General features: G+C 40.0%; 2 protein-coding genes across 2 annotated transcripts in view; one reads left to right on the top strand and one right to left on the bottom strand.

Moving 5' to 3' along the window:
* Positions 1–12,910, top strand: part of LOC128362208 (zinc finger protein GLIS1) — a 72,575-nt gene extending 59,665 nt beyond the window's left edge. Inside the window, exons 8-11 of the mRNA XM_053322951.1 lie at positions 3,101–3,281; positions 11,426–11,559; positions 12,399–12,554; positions 12,674–12,910. Coding sequence (XP_053178926.1) covers positions 3,101–3,281; positions 11,426–11,559; positions 12,399–12,554; positions 12,674–12,810 — 608 coding nt within the window. The 3' untranslated portion in view covers positions 12,811–12,910. The remainder of the gene's footprint in view (positions 1–3,100; positions 3,282–11,425; positions 11,560–12,398; positions 12,555–12,673) is intronic.
* A 522-nt stretch (positions 12,911–13,432) lies between these two features.
* Positions 13,433–18,298, bottom strand: elovl8b (ELOVL fatty acid elongase 8b). Its single transcript, XM_053322853.1, has 8 exons — positions 18,040–18,298; positions 17,891–17,948; positions 17,007–17,194; positions 16,805–16,885; positions 16,657–16,713; positions 16,437–16,551; positions 14,598–14,725; positions 13,433–14,497 (listed from the first exon to the last, which is right to left on the bottom strand). Exons 2-8 carry the CDS (start codon positions 17,946–17,948, stop codon positions 14,333–14,335), a joined length of 792 nt encoding a protein of 263 aa, XP_053178828.1. The 5' UTR covers positions 18,040–18,298; the 3' UTR covers positions 13,433–14,332.
* Between the last annotated feature and the right edge of the window lie 1,081 nt (positions 18,299–19,379).

Genomic DNA, 19,379 nt, shown 5'->3' with positions numbered 1-19,379 from the left:
CATGTCAACATGCAGTAGTACATCATGTATGCTGTACCACTACACCTAATTATACCTGCCTGCATGACACCCAATGTCAATTCAAGTCCACAGCAAGCCTGGGACGGCCCTTACTGCAAGCTTTGTCAAAAAAGAAAGTTTTAAGCCTATTCTTCCAAACTGGAAGATAGTTACAAAGGAGAGGAGGCTGATAACTGAAAACTCTGTCTCCGATTCTACTTTTGGAGACTCGAGGAACCGCAAGTTCTGGGAGTGCACTGTTTTAGTGGGGTACGATACTATGAGCTTGTTAAGATATGATGGTGCCTGACCATGGACGACTTTGTAGGTGAAGAAAAGGATTTTAAATTATATTCTGGATTTTACAGTGAGCCAGTGCAGAGAGGCTAATATGGGACAAATATGATCTCTTTCTCTATTTTTTATCAGTACATGTGCAGCTGCATTCTGAATCAGACGGAGAGTCTTTAGAGACTTGTTGTTGCAGCCTGATAACAAGGAATTGCAACAATCCAGCCTATAAATAACTTCTTTTTGGGACAGGATGTACCTGATTTTTGCAATGTTACATATGTGAAAAAAGGTAATTCTTGACATTTGTTTTACGTTGGAATTAAAGGACATATCCTGATCAAAGATCAGATTCCTTGGATGGCATTACCCTTGCCTCCAGGGTAAATCAGAGTAGTTTTATCATTAGATAATGTTTCTGAGGTGCTTAGGTCCAAGCACAATAACTTTAGCAATAAGAAAATTGCAGGTCATCCAGGTGTTTGTGTCCTTAAGGTATGCTTGGAGTTTAGTTAACTGATTGGTTTCATCTGGCTTCATCGTTACATGTAAATAGTCATCATCTGCATAACAATGAAAATGTATGGTGTATTTCTGAATAATATAGAGAGGCGGCATAAGGTGAATAGTATTGGTCCAAGCACAGATCCTCGTGGAACTCTGTGTCTAACTTTTGCGTGCAGACAAGGACTCATTGTAACTGTACAAACTGAAATTGATCTAATAAATAAGACAGCTTAATGCAGTTTGTTTTCCAATGTCTGTAATAGGATGTGAAGTTGTCAAATGCAGAGGTTGACTGAAAAGCCCGATTCAAGAGGATTTTTAAGAAGAGGTATAATTACAGTTACTTCAAAGGACTGTAATACAGCCTGTTAATAAAGATAAATGAATCATATCTGTTGAACAACTAACTGAGGGAAAGACTTCTTTAAGCAACCTTGTCCGGATGAGGTCTAAGAAACAGGTTGATGGTTTGCATGTGGAAATTGTTTAAGTTAGTTCAGTAAGGTCAATTGAAGAAAAACAGTATAAATATATTAGGTTTCACAGCTGTTTCTCTGGTTCTTGTGTTACAGGATGAATTGGTGTCTGTTGATGGCAGGAGGTGATGATTTTTGTTTCTAATAGGTAGAATTTTATGAAGTTGTTACTTCTGAGAGTTACAGGAATACATGAATCAATGGAGTTATGACTCTTTGTCAGCCTGGCCAAAGTGCTGAAAAGAAACCGAGGACTGTTTTTATTTTCCTTTGTTTGTTGATTCTTCCAGTTTGGTGGAACGCCATATTCTTTCATGTTTTCACAATGTTTGCTTTATTTGCAGGTTTGGGAGTTCTACCATGTAGCTAATCTCATTTATTTTATTATCTTCTTTTTGAAGGGGCAATGGAGTTGAGTGTCATTCACAGTGACCCTGCAGCACTATCAATAAGATGATACATTTTAAGAGTCCTGTGTTGTATAGCATGTATGTAGTAATGGGCCAGCAAAATAGGATTCTGTGGAAAGGCTATTAGATGTTCAATTTTGATGTCATATCGAGGGTGTAGTTAGAATAGTGAGTAGGTTTATTTACATTCTGGGACAAGCCAATTGTGTCTAATAATGACAGAAATGCAGTGCTAAGGATAGCATAATTGACGTCTACAGAGTCTGACATTGTCTTTGCATTTGATCACATTGACTCAACGTTATTTTTAGTGACTTTCAATTGGAGTTCTTACCGCCAATGTAATTAATAATTGAATTCTATTTACTCTTATCCTTAGCCAGCAGTTTTAAATGGGATTCTATGTCGCCTGCACTGGCCCCCACCAATATATTTGACAATGGTCACTGATGCCACTCACTTGATGGTTCTCAAGATAGAGCTGCCCATAAAAAGAGTTGGTTTCTCAGTGGGTGTGTCACTAAGTGAGGTGAACATATTAGAAACATGAACTGGTTGATGCTGAACTGTGGGCTTCTGCTTTGCTATGCTTCCTTCGGACATTTGCCCAGCAACTATGGCTTCCCAGCTGCTTGGGGGCTGCTGGGGGAGAGTAGGAGCTACACTAGGAGGAACTATACTGGTTTGAGCCACACTGACTACTGGGGGCTGACTAACCATTAGTTTCCATAGTGTGTGGCCCTGCCTCCAGCAATAAACTATCACATGGACCATTATCAATATAGGAGGCAGAGGAATAGCTACACATATGACACAGTGAGCAAGAGAGAGTAGGAGAGGGACAGAGGGGAAACCATCACTAAGCTAAAGTAGTGATCTGAATGGTGTGTAACCAACTATGGCATTAACAAGAAAGTCGTTGAAAGAAGGACAGCACTAAGAATGCTTGAACAGAACTAGAACTACATAACTGTATTGTTGAACATTAATGTACACACACACACACACACACACACACACACACACACACACACACACACACACACACACACACACACACACACACACACAAAACAGAGACTGTCCAGTAACCTTATTCTTTCTTTTAAATGCCCTACTGTTCAAAGTCACAGTTCGAACACATGTAATGTTTTAGTTTATTATTGTGTAATAAGAACAAACAGCTGAAAGGATAACCAAGGCCAATCCCCGTGGCAGTACAAACAATGTACCCTAAATTACAAACAGCACAAACACAGAAGATTTTATTTTACAAAACTCTCTGATTGGATGAAGGTTGTCAAAACAAAATCCTGTTGCCATGAAATGGCTTTTAATTTGCTCAAAGGAACGATGGAGTACAGGGCCTCGAGTTTATTTGGCACATTTACTAAATTAGCTTTGTTTGTCTTTCAGGCCTGTACGCTGGCTCCAGCACCCCCCATCACAGCACCTCAGTGGAGCTCCTCTCCCCTGCCCCCAATTCTGCCCCCGCCTCTGCGACTGACCTGCCCTCCCGACAACACCGCCTGGACCGAGACCTCAGCAGCCCCCATCACCTGTCTCCGCTGGCTACCATGGACGGCACGAGAGACGGGTGAGTCATCCACAGATGTATATTATGGATGTACTTAACTGTCAGGATGTGTCACTCTGGGATACTTTGGGTCACTGGTAAGGGTGTGAGGACAATAAATGTGCCAGATGGACGGTAAATATAAACATTTAATCTGGTAACTGTGAACATTTTCTGATGAATAAGTAGAAAATGCCACATTATCAAATCTTCTCCTGAATGCCCTCTTGAGTAAACTCAGATATATGAGCTTCAAAACCTGGGGGTATAAAGATAAACAAGAGCGACATCGTCACTGAAAAATACGCCCACACTGTCACAACAAAACAGAAATTATTACATATGACGAATTGTAACGTAAGTATCCTCATAACTATACAAACACACAGAGGTCAGTTGGACTTTCTTACTGTATTAATGACGGTGATGATACAATAATCCTCACACTGATTTTGACCCACTGTGTTTCCATTGTTCTTCACCTATTTATCATCCTGAACCCACGCAGAACCACAGGGCGAACCCACTTAGATCATGTTAGGTTAAACCTCTCAGTCCTGCTGACAAACCCATTTGGCTATCTTACTGGAAACAAATCGAACTCTACAACCCCTAAGATGCCCCTCATGGGAAGAGGGGTTGTGCTGGTCACCACAGGGTCAGCGTGACACATCACCAGCTCTATTTCTGGCATTCGAGTCAGTGTTCATAAGGTCTCCCATCTCTACTGGATATGACAGCCCCGGCACGATGACCAAATCGCTTGGCTGGACATGATTCACACTGTAATGAGAGTAAACTATCAAAGCAGTGTGATGGGATCATCTCTTAATGTTTATTTAACAAACAAACAACTTAAGTTGTGAGTTTTTTTTACCCTTAAAGGATAAGAATCAGCAGGTTCTCCCTGAAAATAGAAAATATATCCAAACAATTCATATTACCTACATACTACCATGTACTGTAATAAACAGTTAATTTATTAGTTAATCATATATCAAATGCAAACAATGAGCTGTGTTAAATCATACTAATTCAAAGGTGATGCTTCCTCCACATAACTGAGACTATCTTTATTTCTGGGGACACTTAAAGAGAAGGCAATAAAACTGGGGGCAATTTTAGTAACATTTACCAGTATTGCTGGCACAGACAAAAATGTATTTATGTTCGGTCCTGTCATAAATTTACTGTAAATTTCATTGCTCACAGGAATTTAAGAAATTAACTTGCGGTAACAAGAATACATTCATTAGTCATAGACTGCACTGAAATACATTTTCACAAAACTGCCTCTTACCAGAGATACCAACATTTCACCTGAGAACATAAAAAACCTGCAACTTATGTGCTCAATGACTCTTCAACAGGGTTGGACAACTCTTCTCATGTAAATGTGTTTTCCCATCTGTGTGTATATGTGTGTGTGTGAGGCACAGCATGTTTCCTATTAGTGCCGATGATTTCCCCAGAGAACCCGCAGAGCAGAGATCCAGAGCCCGAGTGTCGTCAGGAGGCACAGTGTGTACTGTACTAAACAATGTGCCGAAAACCAGGGAGGTAGAGAAGGAAAACAGTCTTTTACAGTTTAATAACATTTAGAAAGAGTGGATGGAATCAAGCGTCATAAACCCTGTAACAAAAGTGATCATGTTACGTAAACACACTTTCTTTTAACTCTGTGGTCTGCTCTTTGGGTGTCTGTGTGTGTATATACACGTTTATGGGCGTATATACAGCATCGGCATATGACAGAATGAAATTTGATGGCTTTCTTACTCGAGCCGTACATGCTTTTGTGCTTGTGTGTGTCTCTGTGTGTGGGAGTGTGTGTGAGTGAGAGGTGTTTACATATAGTAATCCAGGAAACACACATGATTACATGTGATTGGAGTGTGAGGCACAGCAGACCGGTCGGCTTCCAGCACAAACAGTGCAGCGGTGAAACCGTCTGGATGTAAACGTCCGAGCACCGCTCAGAGACGTCAGGTCGCCCTGGAAGCATCTGGAAGGTGATGTGTTGTTTCAAGGCTTAAAAGCAGGAGGAGAACGCTGTCAAAATTACCTTGTGGTTTCAGTGCCTCTTTCTCAGCGGCATGCACAATTACCAGCACGAGGAGAGGAATGGAAAGTGAAAAGGACCTGAGTAGGGGATGCTGTAACAGCGGTTACACGGGCAGGGTGACATATTGGATGTGAGACTTGGGTCTGATCCTTTGGGTGCTTGATGAAGAACATCTGAACGTGTTGTGTGGGTAAATGTGGATCCCTACATGCGTAAAAGTGTGTGTTGATGTGCATATGTGTGTGTAGTTAGCAGTGATAATCCCCTTTTCCCCCTGCGTACATATGTAACATAAGTACCTATTAGACCAAATAAGTAATCTCCCTTCTTCATGTATACATTTGCTTTCCCACCTAAAGCTCCTGCATACTTGTGATGTGATGACAACACTGCATTAAAAATTGCAGCAATTACCAAATTTACAGATTTCATCAAATCAAGATGTTTGACCCAAAAGCTCCCCTGAATGTTCACACACACATACACTGTAGTGCTCTATCTGTTCATCATCGAGTATAGATGGAGGGCGGGGTGAGCAGTTAAAAAGTGACTTGTGGCAGGAGCTACAACTAGCCGGGCATGAAACGTCTACTTACATTTGCCTGAAGATGGAGCATTTGATTTACATGTTTAAAGCCTTGAGTATACAGGCTGCTGCCAAAGTCAATATCAGTGCCGCACTTGTTTTTCCCAAACGGTTTAGCAGGACATTAAACATTTTGACAAAATTATCAAACTAACCTGCCTCTAGTGTGGCAGCCTCTGACCTCATAGCTAAATGTGTTTACCCTGGCTCAAATGGGCCATTTAGACTCCTTTTACTTTGTAAATACAAGTGTCATTTTTCTGAAGCTAATATTAAAATATGCCAGTTAAAATACATTTGGCGATCGGCATGGCACGAGTGCATGTGTGTGTTAGTGAGTGAATGTGTGTGTGTTCATGTGTGTGTAGGGCCTCTCTCATAGAGATGGCTGTTCGACCACGGTGACCTGCGCTCACAGAGAGATGGGTGGTAAATGTTGTCATTCACTGCTTCGGCCATATGTGGTTATATAATTGCAGAGGGGAGAGTCTACTGCCTTTACCTGCGTATTGATATTAGAGCCCCTCTGCAAATATTAGTCTGAGGTGGTTTGATATGTCGGCAGTGATTGACACAGGCTAATTGAATTAGAGTGGAGGCAGAGACAGCACAGAGCTACATTAAGAGTTCCTACTCTGAAGGGGGACGTTCACGGCTCGTAACTCTACACTGTCTGTCTCCTAGCTATTATCATTCTCCAATGATCCAGAAAATGAGTGTCAATCTCACAAGCAAAACAAAAACATTTTTGAGGTAGTCGCTCATGGCAGCATGTGGTCAGTCACTCATTTTGTGGTCCTCAGTTAATAATGCGTAGTCTTCAATTAACCTGTCTACACAAACAGTTAACTCAAAGAAAAGATTCAGATGATTTACTGTCAAATTCCTCCCAGAAGGATGGCGATTAAGGATGGATCCATTTGTGTTTCGGGCAGTTATCTTTCTGGGACTAACAAAGAGCTTTCAGGGCCCCAAAAATATCCTGAGTCCTGGCTGGGGCCTGCAGGGCTGGCTTAGGTTTAGCTTAGCTTTAGCCAGGATGCTGCAGTCTGTCTCTCAAGCACAGCTTTAGCTTGCTAACCAGAACCAGAAGTGTTCCCACCGATCTGCGCCAAAGAAGCCCCCGTCATCCATCAGAGAGGCTTAATGGTCGGCTGCAAAGGGGGGAGATGAGAGGGCATGCATAGGGTGTTATGTGGGAGAACGTCAGGTCTGTGGAGGACAAGGTCTGATCCCTGCTCCCTAGTGGGACAGTTAGCTGCAGGTGAAGGGAAGATGGACGAGGAGCAGAGCAGAACTGCTCATGAATCTTGTAGTTTCTTTCCATCCCATCATGCCTTCATGAAAAGAGCCAAGTCGGCACGGGCAGCTTCTCCTTAATATAAGAAGCAGTGATGTTCCTGGGCAACAGTTGCACTCAAAGTAGTGATGATGTTGATGCCTGCGCACCTGAGTATAAGTCATTCTGTCCAGATTTGCTTGTGGCTTTAAGTTGAAATGTCCTTTTGATCTTCTTGTCATAGCATTTCTGAGGCCAGAGTCAGGAACTTCATTGCTGAACAAACCTCATTCCCACAATGACATCAGCTCTGCCATATTACTCATAGAAAAATGCACCGAGCCACTCAAGTGGAAGTCAGAACTGCGCCCATTACACCATTACCAACAGGCAAAGTTCTCATAAACTGTTAAAGCTCCTCCCTTTAAAAAATCCTCACATCAACATCTTCCTCATCCTTCATCTTGACACTGCAGCAGAGGTTACATAGGTCACATCGATGTACAATAGAAGACAGCACACAAGAGTATACTAATGTCTCTACGCTCTCTCAAACTCCTCACTCTTCTCAGTATTTATAAAATTAAATCTATCAATCTGATAGCCTCACCTTAAAATCTCTTACAAGTCTAACTGCAGGAATCACAGGTCAACCGTCAACTTTCTCACTGCAGTGGGACAGAAGTGGGTGGCCCGGGTGGAAAAAGCATAGTAATGCTGGATGGTCAGTGAAGATGAATATCGGGGGAGAGATTAATGTGGCATATGAAAGATTCCCCTCATACCTTCAGCCTGAGTAGCTTGCTAGCAAGAGACTAGTGAGAGCATGGCCGGGGGCAGCTGGCAATGATTAGCTTATGATTCACTTTAGCTGCACATAGAGGCAGCTTGTAAAAATATGAACAGTATAACTGTTTCCTGAGTTTGTGCTGACAGCAGCTCCTGAGGGAATGGTGCTCTCTGCAGGAACACATGGCCACGCACTGGGTCTGTGCCAACCCGTGGATTAGCCACACTCGCTAACAGCTAGCTTCTCCTGAGTGGACTAAGGTGCCGCACAAGCTTCCTCAATTTTGTAGAGATGGACATGAAGGTTAAGTGCAGTCCACATACAGTGTGCACTTGAATCAGATACCCAGATTAACATTTTGACAAGTAGAACGTGCTTGAATGAAAACATCCAGTGTCAAACAGTTTTTCAGTCTGTTGTCTGTTTCAGAGCTGTACTAGTGGTTGTGATTTATCACCTAAATTTCAAGTTGTATTGATTTGCTAATCCTGCCATATTTTGGATTGTAAAGTCCCTCTCTTTGTTTCAAAGCTAGTGGTGGAGAAACGTTTAAGATCTTTTACAAACTAAAAATAGCAACACACTATAATACACTATAAAATACCCTATTACAAGACCTGCATTCATATTTATACTTTGATTAGTAGCAGAATGTACTAAAATTATCAAAACTGTAAGTGTTTCTTTGGCAGCAGAATGGCCAATTACTGTTCTGAATAGTTTATTCTATAGTAATTTATCATATCTTATAATCTGATTATTTATCTTTTATCTGCAATGTAACCAGTAACTATAACTGTAGAATAGAATTTAGTTGCAACAAGTGGTTGATCAACTGACAGAAAATAAACCTGCAACTATTTGAATAATAGTAGATATATATATATGTATATATATATATATATGTATATATATATACATATAGTATTTACGTAAAATATTTGAATAAATGTACTTAGGTAATTCTGGTTATTAGAATGATGAAATCCTAGGTTTAGATAAAATAATATGTTCTTTGGCCCAGGGCCACTCCACTAACAGTCCACCAAATTCCCTGAGATTAATTTGTAAATGTATGAGCAAACAGAAATAAGGACATACAGGAGCAAAAACATGACTTCTCTTATTGTGGCCATAAAAAGATCACCCTAAAGCATATTTTCATACAGTTTTATGATGATCTCTATTGGTCAAGGCAGAAACACTGGGAGTCTGAAGCTGTATCCCACTACTAACTCAAATGTAAAATAAATTCAGCATTGGCAGGAAAACCAATTTACCATCTCCCTTCATCAGTCCTTCTGCCAAATGCCCTGCACAAAGGTACTGCCAGCTACTGAGTGCTGGGTGGGATGTCCCTCATGCATGGAGCAGTAGGTCATATAGTAGGCTCCAGCCAGGCCAGCAATGAGCAGTCATCTAAGGGCTCAGCCGCCTCCAGCAACACTCTGTCATCACATTCGTATAGCGCTTAGTGCAAACCATATGCTTCAGCAGCACAGCGGCACATAGTAACACAGCAGCAGTTTATGTGTTGGCATTCCTGATATGCAGTCATGAAAGGGTACTAAGTAGCTGTTGAATATTTGGGGAGGTGACTGGCCAGCTCCCTTTTTTAAAGGCAGGCCTGTTGGCTATCAGTCTGAATTTGGACCAGATTGCTGTTTCATTAAGTTAATGTCAAATGTACAACATTCAATTTTTGACCATGTTGAGTTTCTTGTTAACTTTCACATTTAACATTTAAGTGTTTTAATAAATACCAGACCTGCTGCATACTGGTTTACTGAGTGATTTTACTAAAGATTTACATTTAATATTCAATATCTCATAACATATAGGTGCTGCTGTAGCCTTTTACATTAAAGCGCTAGTTTGACATTTTGTGAAATATACTTATTTGCTTTCTTCCCAAGAGTTAGATAAAGATCATTAAGCCAAAAGACACTTAGCTTAGCTCAGCATAAAGAGGGGAAACAGCTAGCCTGGCCCTTACCGATATAGCGAAATCTGCCTACCAGTACTAATAAACACATTTAATTTGTATAACCTGTTATTTAATACATTTGGGTTTGGTGATTTTATGTGGAACAAACCAACCAGATATAACGTTGTTGATTAGTAAGCCAGACTAGCTGTTTCCCTCTGCTTCCAGTCTTTTAGCTAAATTAATCTAACCACCTGCTGGTTATAGCTTCATATTGAAAAGATATGAGTGGTATTAACCTCCAGCAGCAGATAAGCAAATAAGCATATTTCACAAAATGTCAAACTATTTCCTTATTTTGACAACATACAATTCAGACTTGTGCCATGTTGCACACAGTATGCTTGCTGTGACCGAGAAGTGCTTTATGTTCTAAAAATGTTAATGTAATGATAAAATTATAACTTTGAAGTGATGTGCCCATTTAAATGCATGTTATTTTCCCAGATTCTGTAGTCTCTTGTTGTAAATACTTTACAGTAATAACTAAAATAATGATAACAATAATCATCATGATAACACCATACTTTTCATGTTAAACAATATGATGTTATGTAGACCTGTCTCACATGCTGCTGAAAGCTTCTGCAAAAGCTCACTGAAACATGCTGTAGATCATTCATTTCTGTCTCTGTGTTTTTCATGGTCAATCAGCTTAACTGTGATGCTAAATGGTCTAATTACAATCAGCTGGTATGACATTAATATTTCACCATTTGCTTTGACTCGTTCGATTTCCAGATTGCAGTTTCCCCAGCGCACAGTGTGACTCTTAGACGCTGAGAGTGGATAAAACTACGGAGTGCGCTCCGTTTAAATATTTGACTAGGCTGACACAGAGAAAGCAAGTTGGAGATTATGTTCCTAAATGTGATTTGTGACCACTGTATCAAATGACAAACCTCTATTTAAATAATCAATATCCACAAAAATAAGCTGATGTTGCAACCTCAGTTGTTCTCCAGGCTGTTAAGAGTCCACAAAGTCACAAATATGTCATCTTAATATTTCTTCACTCAAAAGTCGTGAATGTAAACACTATTGTGCTTTTTTTCTCTCCAGGCCACAAAGCATGGGGTTACTGCAGTGGTGGGCGGTGTGTGTATGTGTGTGTGTGTGTGTGTGTATGTGTATGTGTATGTTTCACTTGAATGCACACTCTGCTGTTTGTTGACTTAAGATCATAATATGTGGTAGGAGGAAGATTACGTGTGGGGAGCCCAAGTTTCCACATGCCTGGACTGTTTCTTCTTCTGTGTGCTAAGGATCACTAACTGCTCCACTGGGTTTGTCGGATCATGTGGTTGGCAGGCCAGCATGTAGTCCCGGCTTTGATAGGGATGTCATAATACATGAAGCATTTTATTGAGAAATTATTGAGATTGTCTCAAAAGGAATGAATGATGGATTTAGAGCTTTGAATGTATGTTTCATCCCTCCTCTCTGTGTCTCCTCCAGAGTGTCGGGTCCCCTCCTGTCTCCTGGGATGAAACAAGGTACAGGGACCCCTCCTCCTTCACTGGAGAAACAGCATATCCATCCTCACCACAAGACCTTCTCTCACTATCACCACCATCAGCCTGCCAACGACGGTAAGACTGACCTAAAGACATCAGGCTGAATGCAGCAAAACTAACTTTTCAGTAACTTTGGCTTTCATTAGAATTTTCTTATTGGTACATCAATTTAATATCCAGATTTTTTTCCTGTGGCAGGTGATTCAATTACGTGTAGCTCATCTTTTACTTTTATTTAACTTCCTACAATAGAATTTATTTTAAAATACTTACATGCAAATACAATTCTTAACATTCCTATATCGCTCTTGAAACCCTCACTGTACTACCAAACCCACATGAAAGGACTCAAAGAAAGGAAGTTGTCTCTTAGAGCAGTGATACTGCCCTGTGGCTCTGTCAGAGCATTTTTAGGACAGAGAGAGATTAGAGTCGTAGAGACAGAGTGGGAAAACCACATGCCGGAAGCCTTTCCCCTGCGCTGAATTAGCCAACAAAACGCTGGCTCATGTATTCAGCTGTCTCAGTGCCCAAACACGGCAGGCTCAGCTGTCACTCCAGAGCCTTTTCCTAATGCTTTAAACACTGTTTTCCCTGTAAAGACTACATATGGACGTCTCTGTAACCATGCTGTGGTCAGGGAGTTGCGTAAAACTGCTCCAGGAAAGGCTGCCTTCCCATTATCGTGACTCCTGCGGTCGATTCTGAGTACAAACTGAGACGAGTTAGCGCAAACAAAAATACAGCATTGTCATAATTTGAGATCCACATTAAGTTTCATCTGGATGGAGCGGACGCTTACTGACCTTGGAAACAATCACCCATAGAGATTTGTGGCAGTCGATCAAGTCTGGCTTCTATTTTTCTCCTTTCTTTCTCCTCCCCGCTCCTCTACATCCTCTCTCGTTTCCTAGAATACCAAGGCAGCTTTCAGAGCTGCTTCCATTTCGGAGACTCCTACAGGATGGAGCAGACGGTCGGTGGTGTCCACGTCCCAGGAGATTCACAAGCCTACGCTTCCCATCAGCACAATGGCTTCCACATGTCTACTAGCAACACTGGCTCTGCAGGTGAGGCCATGCATCCCATAATGCTTCTACCTCGGATCTATATACCAGAATGTCAAAGCTCAACTGAGGGATTTTGACAAAATATCTGAAAATGCTGCACTGCATCATGTCTATTCCAGGCTTCAGCTTGACCCAGGAGCTGCAAGGTGGAGCAGGGTGCCAGTTCTCTTCAAGCCCAGAGGAGAGCATTTTCTTCCAGGTGGGCAGCTTTGAACGCAGCCTGAGCCACATCTCCTCCGTCTACACAGAGACATAAGAGCAACACTGGAGCAGGGCGCACTTCACCACACCTACTCTACTCCTCTGCATTCCAACTCCTTCCAGATGCATTTGCACACACATGGATCACCTCTTCTCTTGTTCCCGTTTCTCTGTTTTTCTCGATATGGGTCACATACTGTATTGAAATAATTTTATAGTTCAGTCTAATCAACTTAGGTGCCAGGTTGGATGAGAGCCATAAAGGTGAAACAGATATAAACATTTTTTTTAAGTCAGTTTAACATACAGCAATGTGATTGACAACTTAATTACCCAACACTGATTGGTCAAGATGCTAATTACATCTGTCTAATACTCCAAGTAGGTAAGAACAGTGGATCCCAACCCCCTTATTACAAAGTTTTGAAGATATCTCTTTGCAACCAATCATCACCATTGTTTCCCTTGTATTATGTGAATTTAAAAAAAACAAAAAGAGAATTTATCAAGTAACTCAAAAGACAAAAGGTCAGAGATCAGAGGAAAGTCTTTCAAAATAAACATAATTGGATGCAGAGAAATGAACGTATTTTCTGCTTTTCTATTCTGGTAATAATTATCTTCAGATATGTTGTGCAAACAACATGATTCAAGGAAATTATAATGTTATAATGAAGTTGTCTTTTTTTTTGTCCTGCCTTATTTTGTAGTGACGAGGGAGCTGAAGAATATCCACAGGCTTTCTTTCTCAGATTCAGAATCACTTTTATTGGCCAATTACAAATCATGTACAATGATCGACTTCATTACATTAGTGCTAAGACTTGCACACTTGCAGTACAATCAGACCAAGTTTACACACATAGTTTTTCAGCTTTAATATATAAACGTTAAATGCTAAAAAAAAACTTCTGAAAGGACTTCAAATGAAACATCCTCTCCATCCTCATGTGTTTTTCTCTCTCTCCAATCTACATCTTTCAATCTATTTCAGACTGAAGTGTAGAGACAAATATATCATTTTGCTGTGTTGTTTTAGCAGTGAAAAAAATGTGTTTGCATTTCTGTATCTTGTTATGTGTTTTTTGTTGTTGTTTTTTTTTTGCTTTTGGATTTATCTCTGGAGGAGGGTTTGGGCTCATAAATTCTGCAATAATGCAGAAAAACCAACCTACTTTATTGTTATTATTATAATATTATTATATGTATAAAATGTACAGTTTGTTTACAACAATAATTTGTTTGTCATTTCAAGAAATAAATAATTGAATGACTGTGTGTTTGACCTATATGACCAATACAGAAAATGCCGGAAATAAACATTGATATGTCTATAACATATTTATATAATGGTAAACAAATTTGACTGTAAAGCTTATCTGACAGGTAATGATGAGCACCATGAGAAAAAACATGTAGACTGTGGGCATGTTGTGCCCTCTAATGGACCCAGGTAAGTACTGCATACACAGGAAACAAAATCCCTCCAGCTGACACAACACTCCTGTGTCTAGGTCATGTCAGTGCCTCTCATAAAACCTTAGTGTGCTTATGCGTATAAAAATCACCTCCACATTTTATTTCTGCTTCTTCCTGCTGAGGTAGCTCTGATAATAGAAGTTACTGAAAAGGATGATAAGAGTGACACAGTAACCAAACACCACTACATTCATGGAGTCGGGGAAGTCGCAGTCCGTGAACAGGTTGTAACCCGTGTGCAGAAGAAACATCATGAACTGCATCTGGAGAGGCCGAAAAAGAAAGTTCACGTTGGTGTATGATGCTTGACAAACACAGAGTGAGTGTGTACAGCTAGTCTCATACGGAGCAAGAGGAACTCACCAGCTGCAGAGAGGTGAGGTATCGCTTCCACCAAAGGTACTTCTGCATGTGAGGGCCGAACGCAGCCAGGCAGTAGTAAGAATACATCACAATGTGGACGAAGGTGTTGACCAGGCCGATGAAAAAGGCTGTGTGATGTGGTACAAATAGACAGATGATAAAAAAAAGGTCATGGTAGAAATGAAATAATACATTGTTTTGAGTATTAAAATTTAATACAGCTAAAAAAAATGAGAAAATAGATTTAGAATAAGTCATGAATTGTTTTAAATACGTTTTAAGAATGAATCTCTAACAGAGTGAGGCAGCAGACTGACACAAAAAGACACTACAGTTTCTGAGACTTTGGACAATGTAATATACTTTTATAACAATATACATCTAAACATTAGATCAGAGAGCATTGATATGATGGAGGGTACGTTGTTATGAGTTTCTGAGATATTGGAGAACTGACTTCTTGTTCCTGGAATGAAATGTTTCCTGCTCCCCGCTTTAGTTTTGACATATTTTGTCTACTTTGGTTTGATACTTTTAGCGAACACATTTTTTGAGGGTGGGGGGGTTGTTTGCTGTGACTGTTGTGAATAATATCCTGTGTCCTCTTGCATGTTGTGTTTGTGTTTTTGTCCTCTATTGCAAATCAAATTTCGCCTTGAGGGACAATAAAGATCTGAACTGAGCTGAACTCAACTTTTACAGCTCTGTTGTTGTTAGTTTCTTTTAATTTTTTCTCTGTTAGCAGGCGTTCTGTTGGGTTGTTTTTCTACACTAAGTTTTGGCACACAATTAAAAAAATCATACTTTAAGTGCACACATAACCTTGAAGAAAATCTACCTCACTTTGTCCTAAGCTCCACTGGGCAAAACTGGATGCCTGTTATGATTGCTATAAAAACAGTCAAATTAAAAGGTGAATAAATACCAGCCTAAATCACTGACTCTCTGCAGCGTCCTTCAAAAATCCTTATTCATCAAGCTCAAGTTCAGTGTCTAGCTGAGGGGTGTTTTCACAGGAGTAGACACATAATTGAAGTAATAATTGAAGGATAACACTTGGCATTATTCCAGTTCTCTTGCTGGGTAGCAAACATATAAAAAGACCAGAATCAACTTTGTGTCAGTCTGTGTCTCTCAGTGGTTTCAAACTTTCGTGCCCTGTCTATTGCTCTCAGCACCAAGCACATTTGTCTCTACAGAAGACATAAATCTTTAAAAATAGGCCAAGGGGACCCAAAAAATTCCTAGAATTGTATAAAAGAAAGAAAAAAAACAACGACCCCAAAAAACTATCATTATAAATCTTTCAGTACCTTTCTAATCCTCTTCAAATTACTCTCCTTGAGATGTGATCTCAAATTCCTGGAAATATTTTCTGTAGTCTTCTTGTGTCACTGCGTCCAGCGCTCCTTCCCAATTCTATCTTCACTGAGCTGTAGGCATACGCTACCTAGTGGAAGATACTACAACCTACTCCTGTACTATTGATAGCTTCGGGGAATTTTTGGTTCCCCCCTCATATATTTCCATTTTTAAAAAGAGTTAAGTAACTTTCTGAAACAGCTGGGCACTGTAGCATTTCACAAACCTCACTCAAACAGGAGGAAAGCTGCACATTAATACACATTTGGTGCTCTAGCCAAGTGAGTACTTAGCAGACTGTGAATGCAGGAGTGACTGAAAATAAACTACAATGCCCATATTCATGATAATGATGGAACGTGTAACCCAGTACATCATTTTTAGACAACAATGGAGCATTGTGGCACTTTTCTGACCATACCCATCAATAACCACTGTAAGTATGGTGCATATAGTACATTACAATAGTTAACTTACACTGGCCTCCAGCCACATACTTGACTCCTGCCCACCAGTTGAAGATCATGGTGCCATGGTGGTAGACATGAAGGAAAGTCAGCTGGCTGTTCTTCTTCCTCAGGATGAAAAATAGCTGCTCATGGAAAGTGAAGCAGTAGAGAATGTTAAAAGTTTCAATTCTGCATTCTTGCACATCTGGCTTTCACTGATGCTGATAATTTTTCAACAAAATATGTACCGTGTCGCTGAGCTCTATGACCTTGGAGAAGAAAAACCACCAGCAGACTCCGGCCATCTAGGGGGAGCAAAACAACGGCAGAATGCAGAAATGAAAACTGTACTATGTTAGTACTGATTGGCTAAATGTAAGTGAGAAACTTGCTTACCCTCACTGCCAGTGGGCTGGTGCTGTAATCTACAGGCTGACAGAGGTAGCTGTAGTTTGAGAGCCACGAAGTGACCAGGAACTGATAAATATAAAAAAAGAATGACACCTTGCTCATAAACTCTAACAGGAGCTGGAAAACTGAGTATTTTGATCATTACTGAACTCAAAAGCAGCACATACACACACACAAACACACACACCTCATAGAACATATAGGCAGACAGGCCGACCATGGCGAAGTTGTAAACAATGAGAACAACTTTGAGGTCAACGGGTTCCCTGTGTTTCATCAGACGAGGGCCGGCCCAGACCACACAGAGGTAGACCAGGAAGATGAGTGCCACAGGGACGGGTGAGTAGATCAGCAGCCACGGGTCAGTCCTCTTGTCTGGAACATGAAGGAGCCCCAAGTTAATTTTTTTTTTTAAAGGAATTTTTGTTCAGCCTGCACAGAAAATGTTTTTACAGTTTGTCTTCTTCCACTTCAGCCTAGATGGCCTGTCATGCATCCAATTGTGTGAATGTAAACAAAATACTGAGTCAGAAAGCATAAATCTTTTATAAACATGCAATTAAGGACAAACAAAAGACAGTATTCTTAGGGGCCCTCTCTCAGTTTGGGTCCCCCAGCTCCTTCAAATCCCATCCGTGTATTACAAAAATGATTGTAACAAGATCAAATAATCTCAAAAGTGGCGCGGTTGCAAACCATGTGACATATACTATCAGGCTAAGCCACAAAGCAGTCATTGTGAAGAGGAGCAGGGGAGCACATCTGCAGGTCACCACTCCCACACACTCAGCACACACACACACACACACACACACGTTTGTTTTAGCATACTTGGAGTTTTTCCCCCACAACAGGAGGCATTAGTTTCAAGTCAAGTTTTATTTATAAAGCACAGTTATTAAAATACTGTAGCCTAATCACACACAATATAATAATAAATAAAAACAATAAAGGAATAGTAAGAGCTCAATTTAAAAACTAAAATTTGAATAAAAACAAATAAAAAAAAGTTTCGACAAAGTGTGTTGATTATAAAGTTAATTGGATACGTAAGATAATTTATAATCATACCTCCATTGTCCACTATCTTCTGGTGTAGAGACAGCACGCTTTCCCACGCAGAAGCCATCTGGAGTCATGAATAATGTTAATGACTGTACATTTGCAGAAAATATATTAAAACGTGTGTATAGGCAAAAAATCGATTCACTAAAGCTCACCTTGCAAAATGCAGATTTTATAGTCAGTGATGGAGCTGGAGAACTTTTGGACTACACCTCAAACTTTGGCAAATAATTTTTAGCAACCAAAGTTCGACTTTCAGCACATTTGCAGCCAAATCCAGCTGCTCTCTCGGCGAGAAATGAATGACGAGAGACTGAAACACAGCTGCAAGTAGCCGTAGGCGTAGGTTAAACTAAACCTCATTACATTAAGAACACAGAGGTACAATGAGGAATTAGACTTCCAGCTGAGTAACTTTGAATCCAATCCAAGTGAAGAAAATCAGAGTTGGATCACTTCCTGTTTGTCAACTCTCGCTTCAGCTGATACTGACTCAGCACAGTAGAGGGCGCTGTTTCCCTGTATGTTTATTTGTTGCCTCAGTTTTGTATCATTACATATGTATAAATTGCACTGGGTGTATTTTTAATTTATAATAATAATTTTGTCCAACTGGAGACAAGTTACCTAGTCAAATAAAGTTATATATAAAACTGTTTGCTCACCAAGACCACACAATTCTTGGAGAACGTTCAGTCTGCCTACTCAAATGAGTTTAAACTATAAATACTGTTATAGAGGGTGACATTTGTGTATGTGATATTATTATGTGTATATAATATTAATATAGATTGCTAGTGACATACAAGACAATACCATCTGTTATGCTCAGTAACAGTAAATTATCATTGTCTCATCCAAGGCATGGAATAGTTGTGTAAAACAACCCACAACCGATTCTTCTGATATGTTCCAAAATATTCTCTTCTCTTCTTGGAAAAATAATAACATAGCAAACATATCACAAAAAATGTAAAAATAAGTTGTCATAAAAATGTCATATTTTATTAAAAAAGGAAAGAATGTAATACTACCATAAGGCTATACACAGTACAAGTACATAATATCACATTCTTCAATTCAGTTCTTCAAACATAAAAATGTAGAGAATAAAAGTGTTTCGAATGGAAGGACACATGCCATCAGCAGGTATGAAAACCAGTGGGGGGGTTTTGCATCCTGACACTGTTCTCCCAAGTTTTTCTCTATTTTCCCCCCAAAGCTTTTTTATTGAGCCTTTAATTAAAACATGTAGTAAGCTGACATGAAATGACTTAAAGGCTGCAATACATTTTATGATGTTGTATGCTAAAGCAAAAAGCAAGAATTATTACAATGAGGTTGTTAAAAATGTAGTGTAATCCCTACAGAATATCATAGGAGCAATATACTAATTGTTCCTTTTTCCCCCAATACTGTATCACACTCTGTACTCTGTGTCACAGAGGTTCACTGTTAAAATTGTCAATTTAAATAACTGGATGGACTTCATGTA

Source organism: Scomber japonicus, chromosome 7 (assembly GCF_027409825.1).
Source record: "Scomber japonicus isolate fScoJap1 chromosome 7, fScoJap1.pri, whole genome shotgun sequence".
NCBI lineage: Eukaryota > Metazoa > Chordata > Actinopteri > Scombriformes > Scombridae > Scomber > Scomber japonicus.
This window is presented reverse-complemented; position numbering and strand designations above follow the sequence as displayed.

Coding starts and splice junctions, on each gene's coding strand:
- elovl8b (XM_053322853.1), bottom strand. CDS start 17,948: ATGGCTTCTGCGTGGGAAAGCGTGCTGTCTCTACACCAGAAGATAGTG. Junction 16,552..16,656: donor TCATAGAGCTCAGCGACACG/GTACATATTTTG, acceptor TTCCATGAGCAG/CTATTTTTCATCCTGAGGAA. Junction 14,726..16,436: donor GTATGTGGCTGGAGGCCAGT/GTAAGTTAACTA, acceptor CACATCACACAG/CCTTTTTCATCGGCCTGGTC.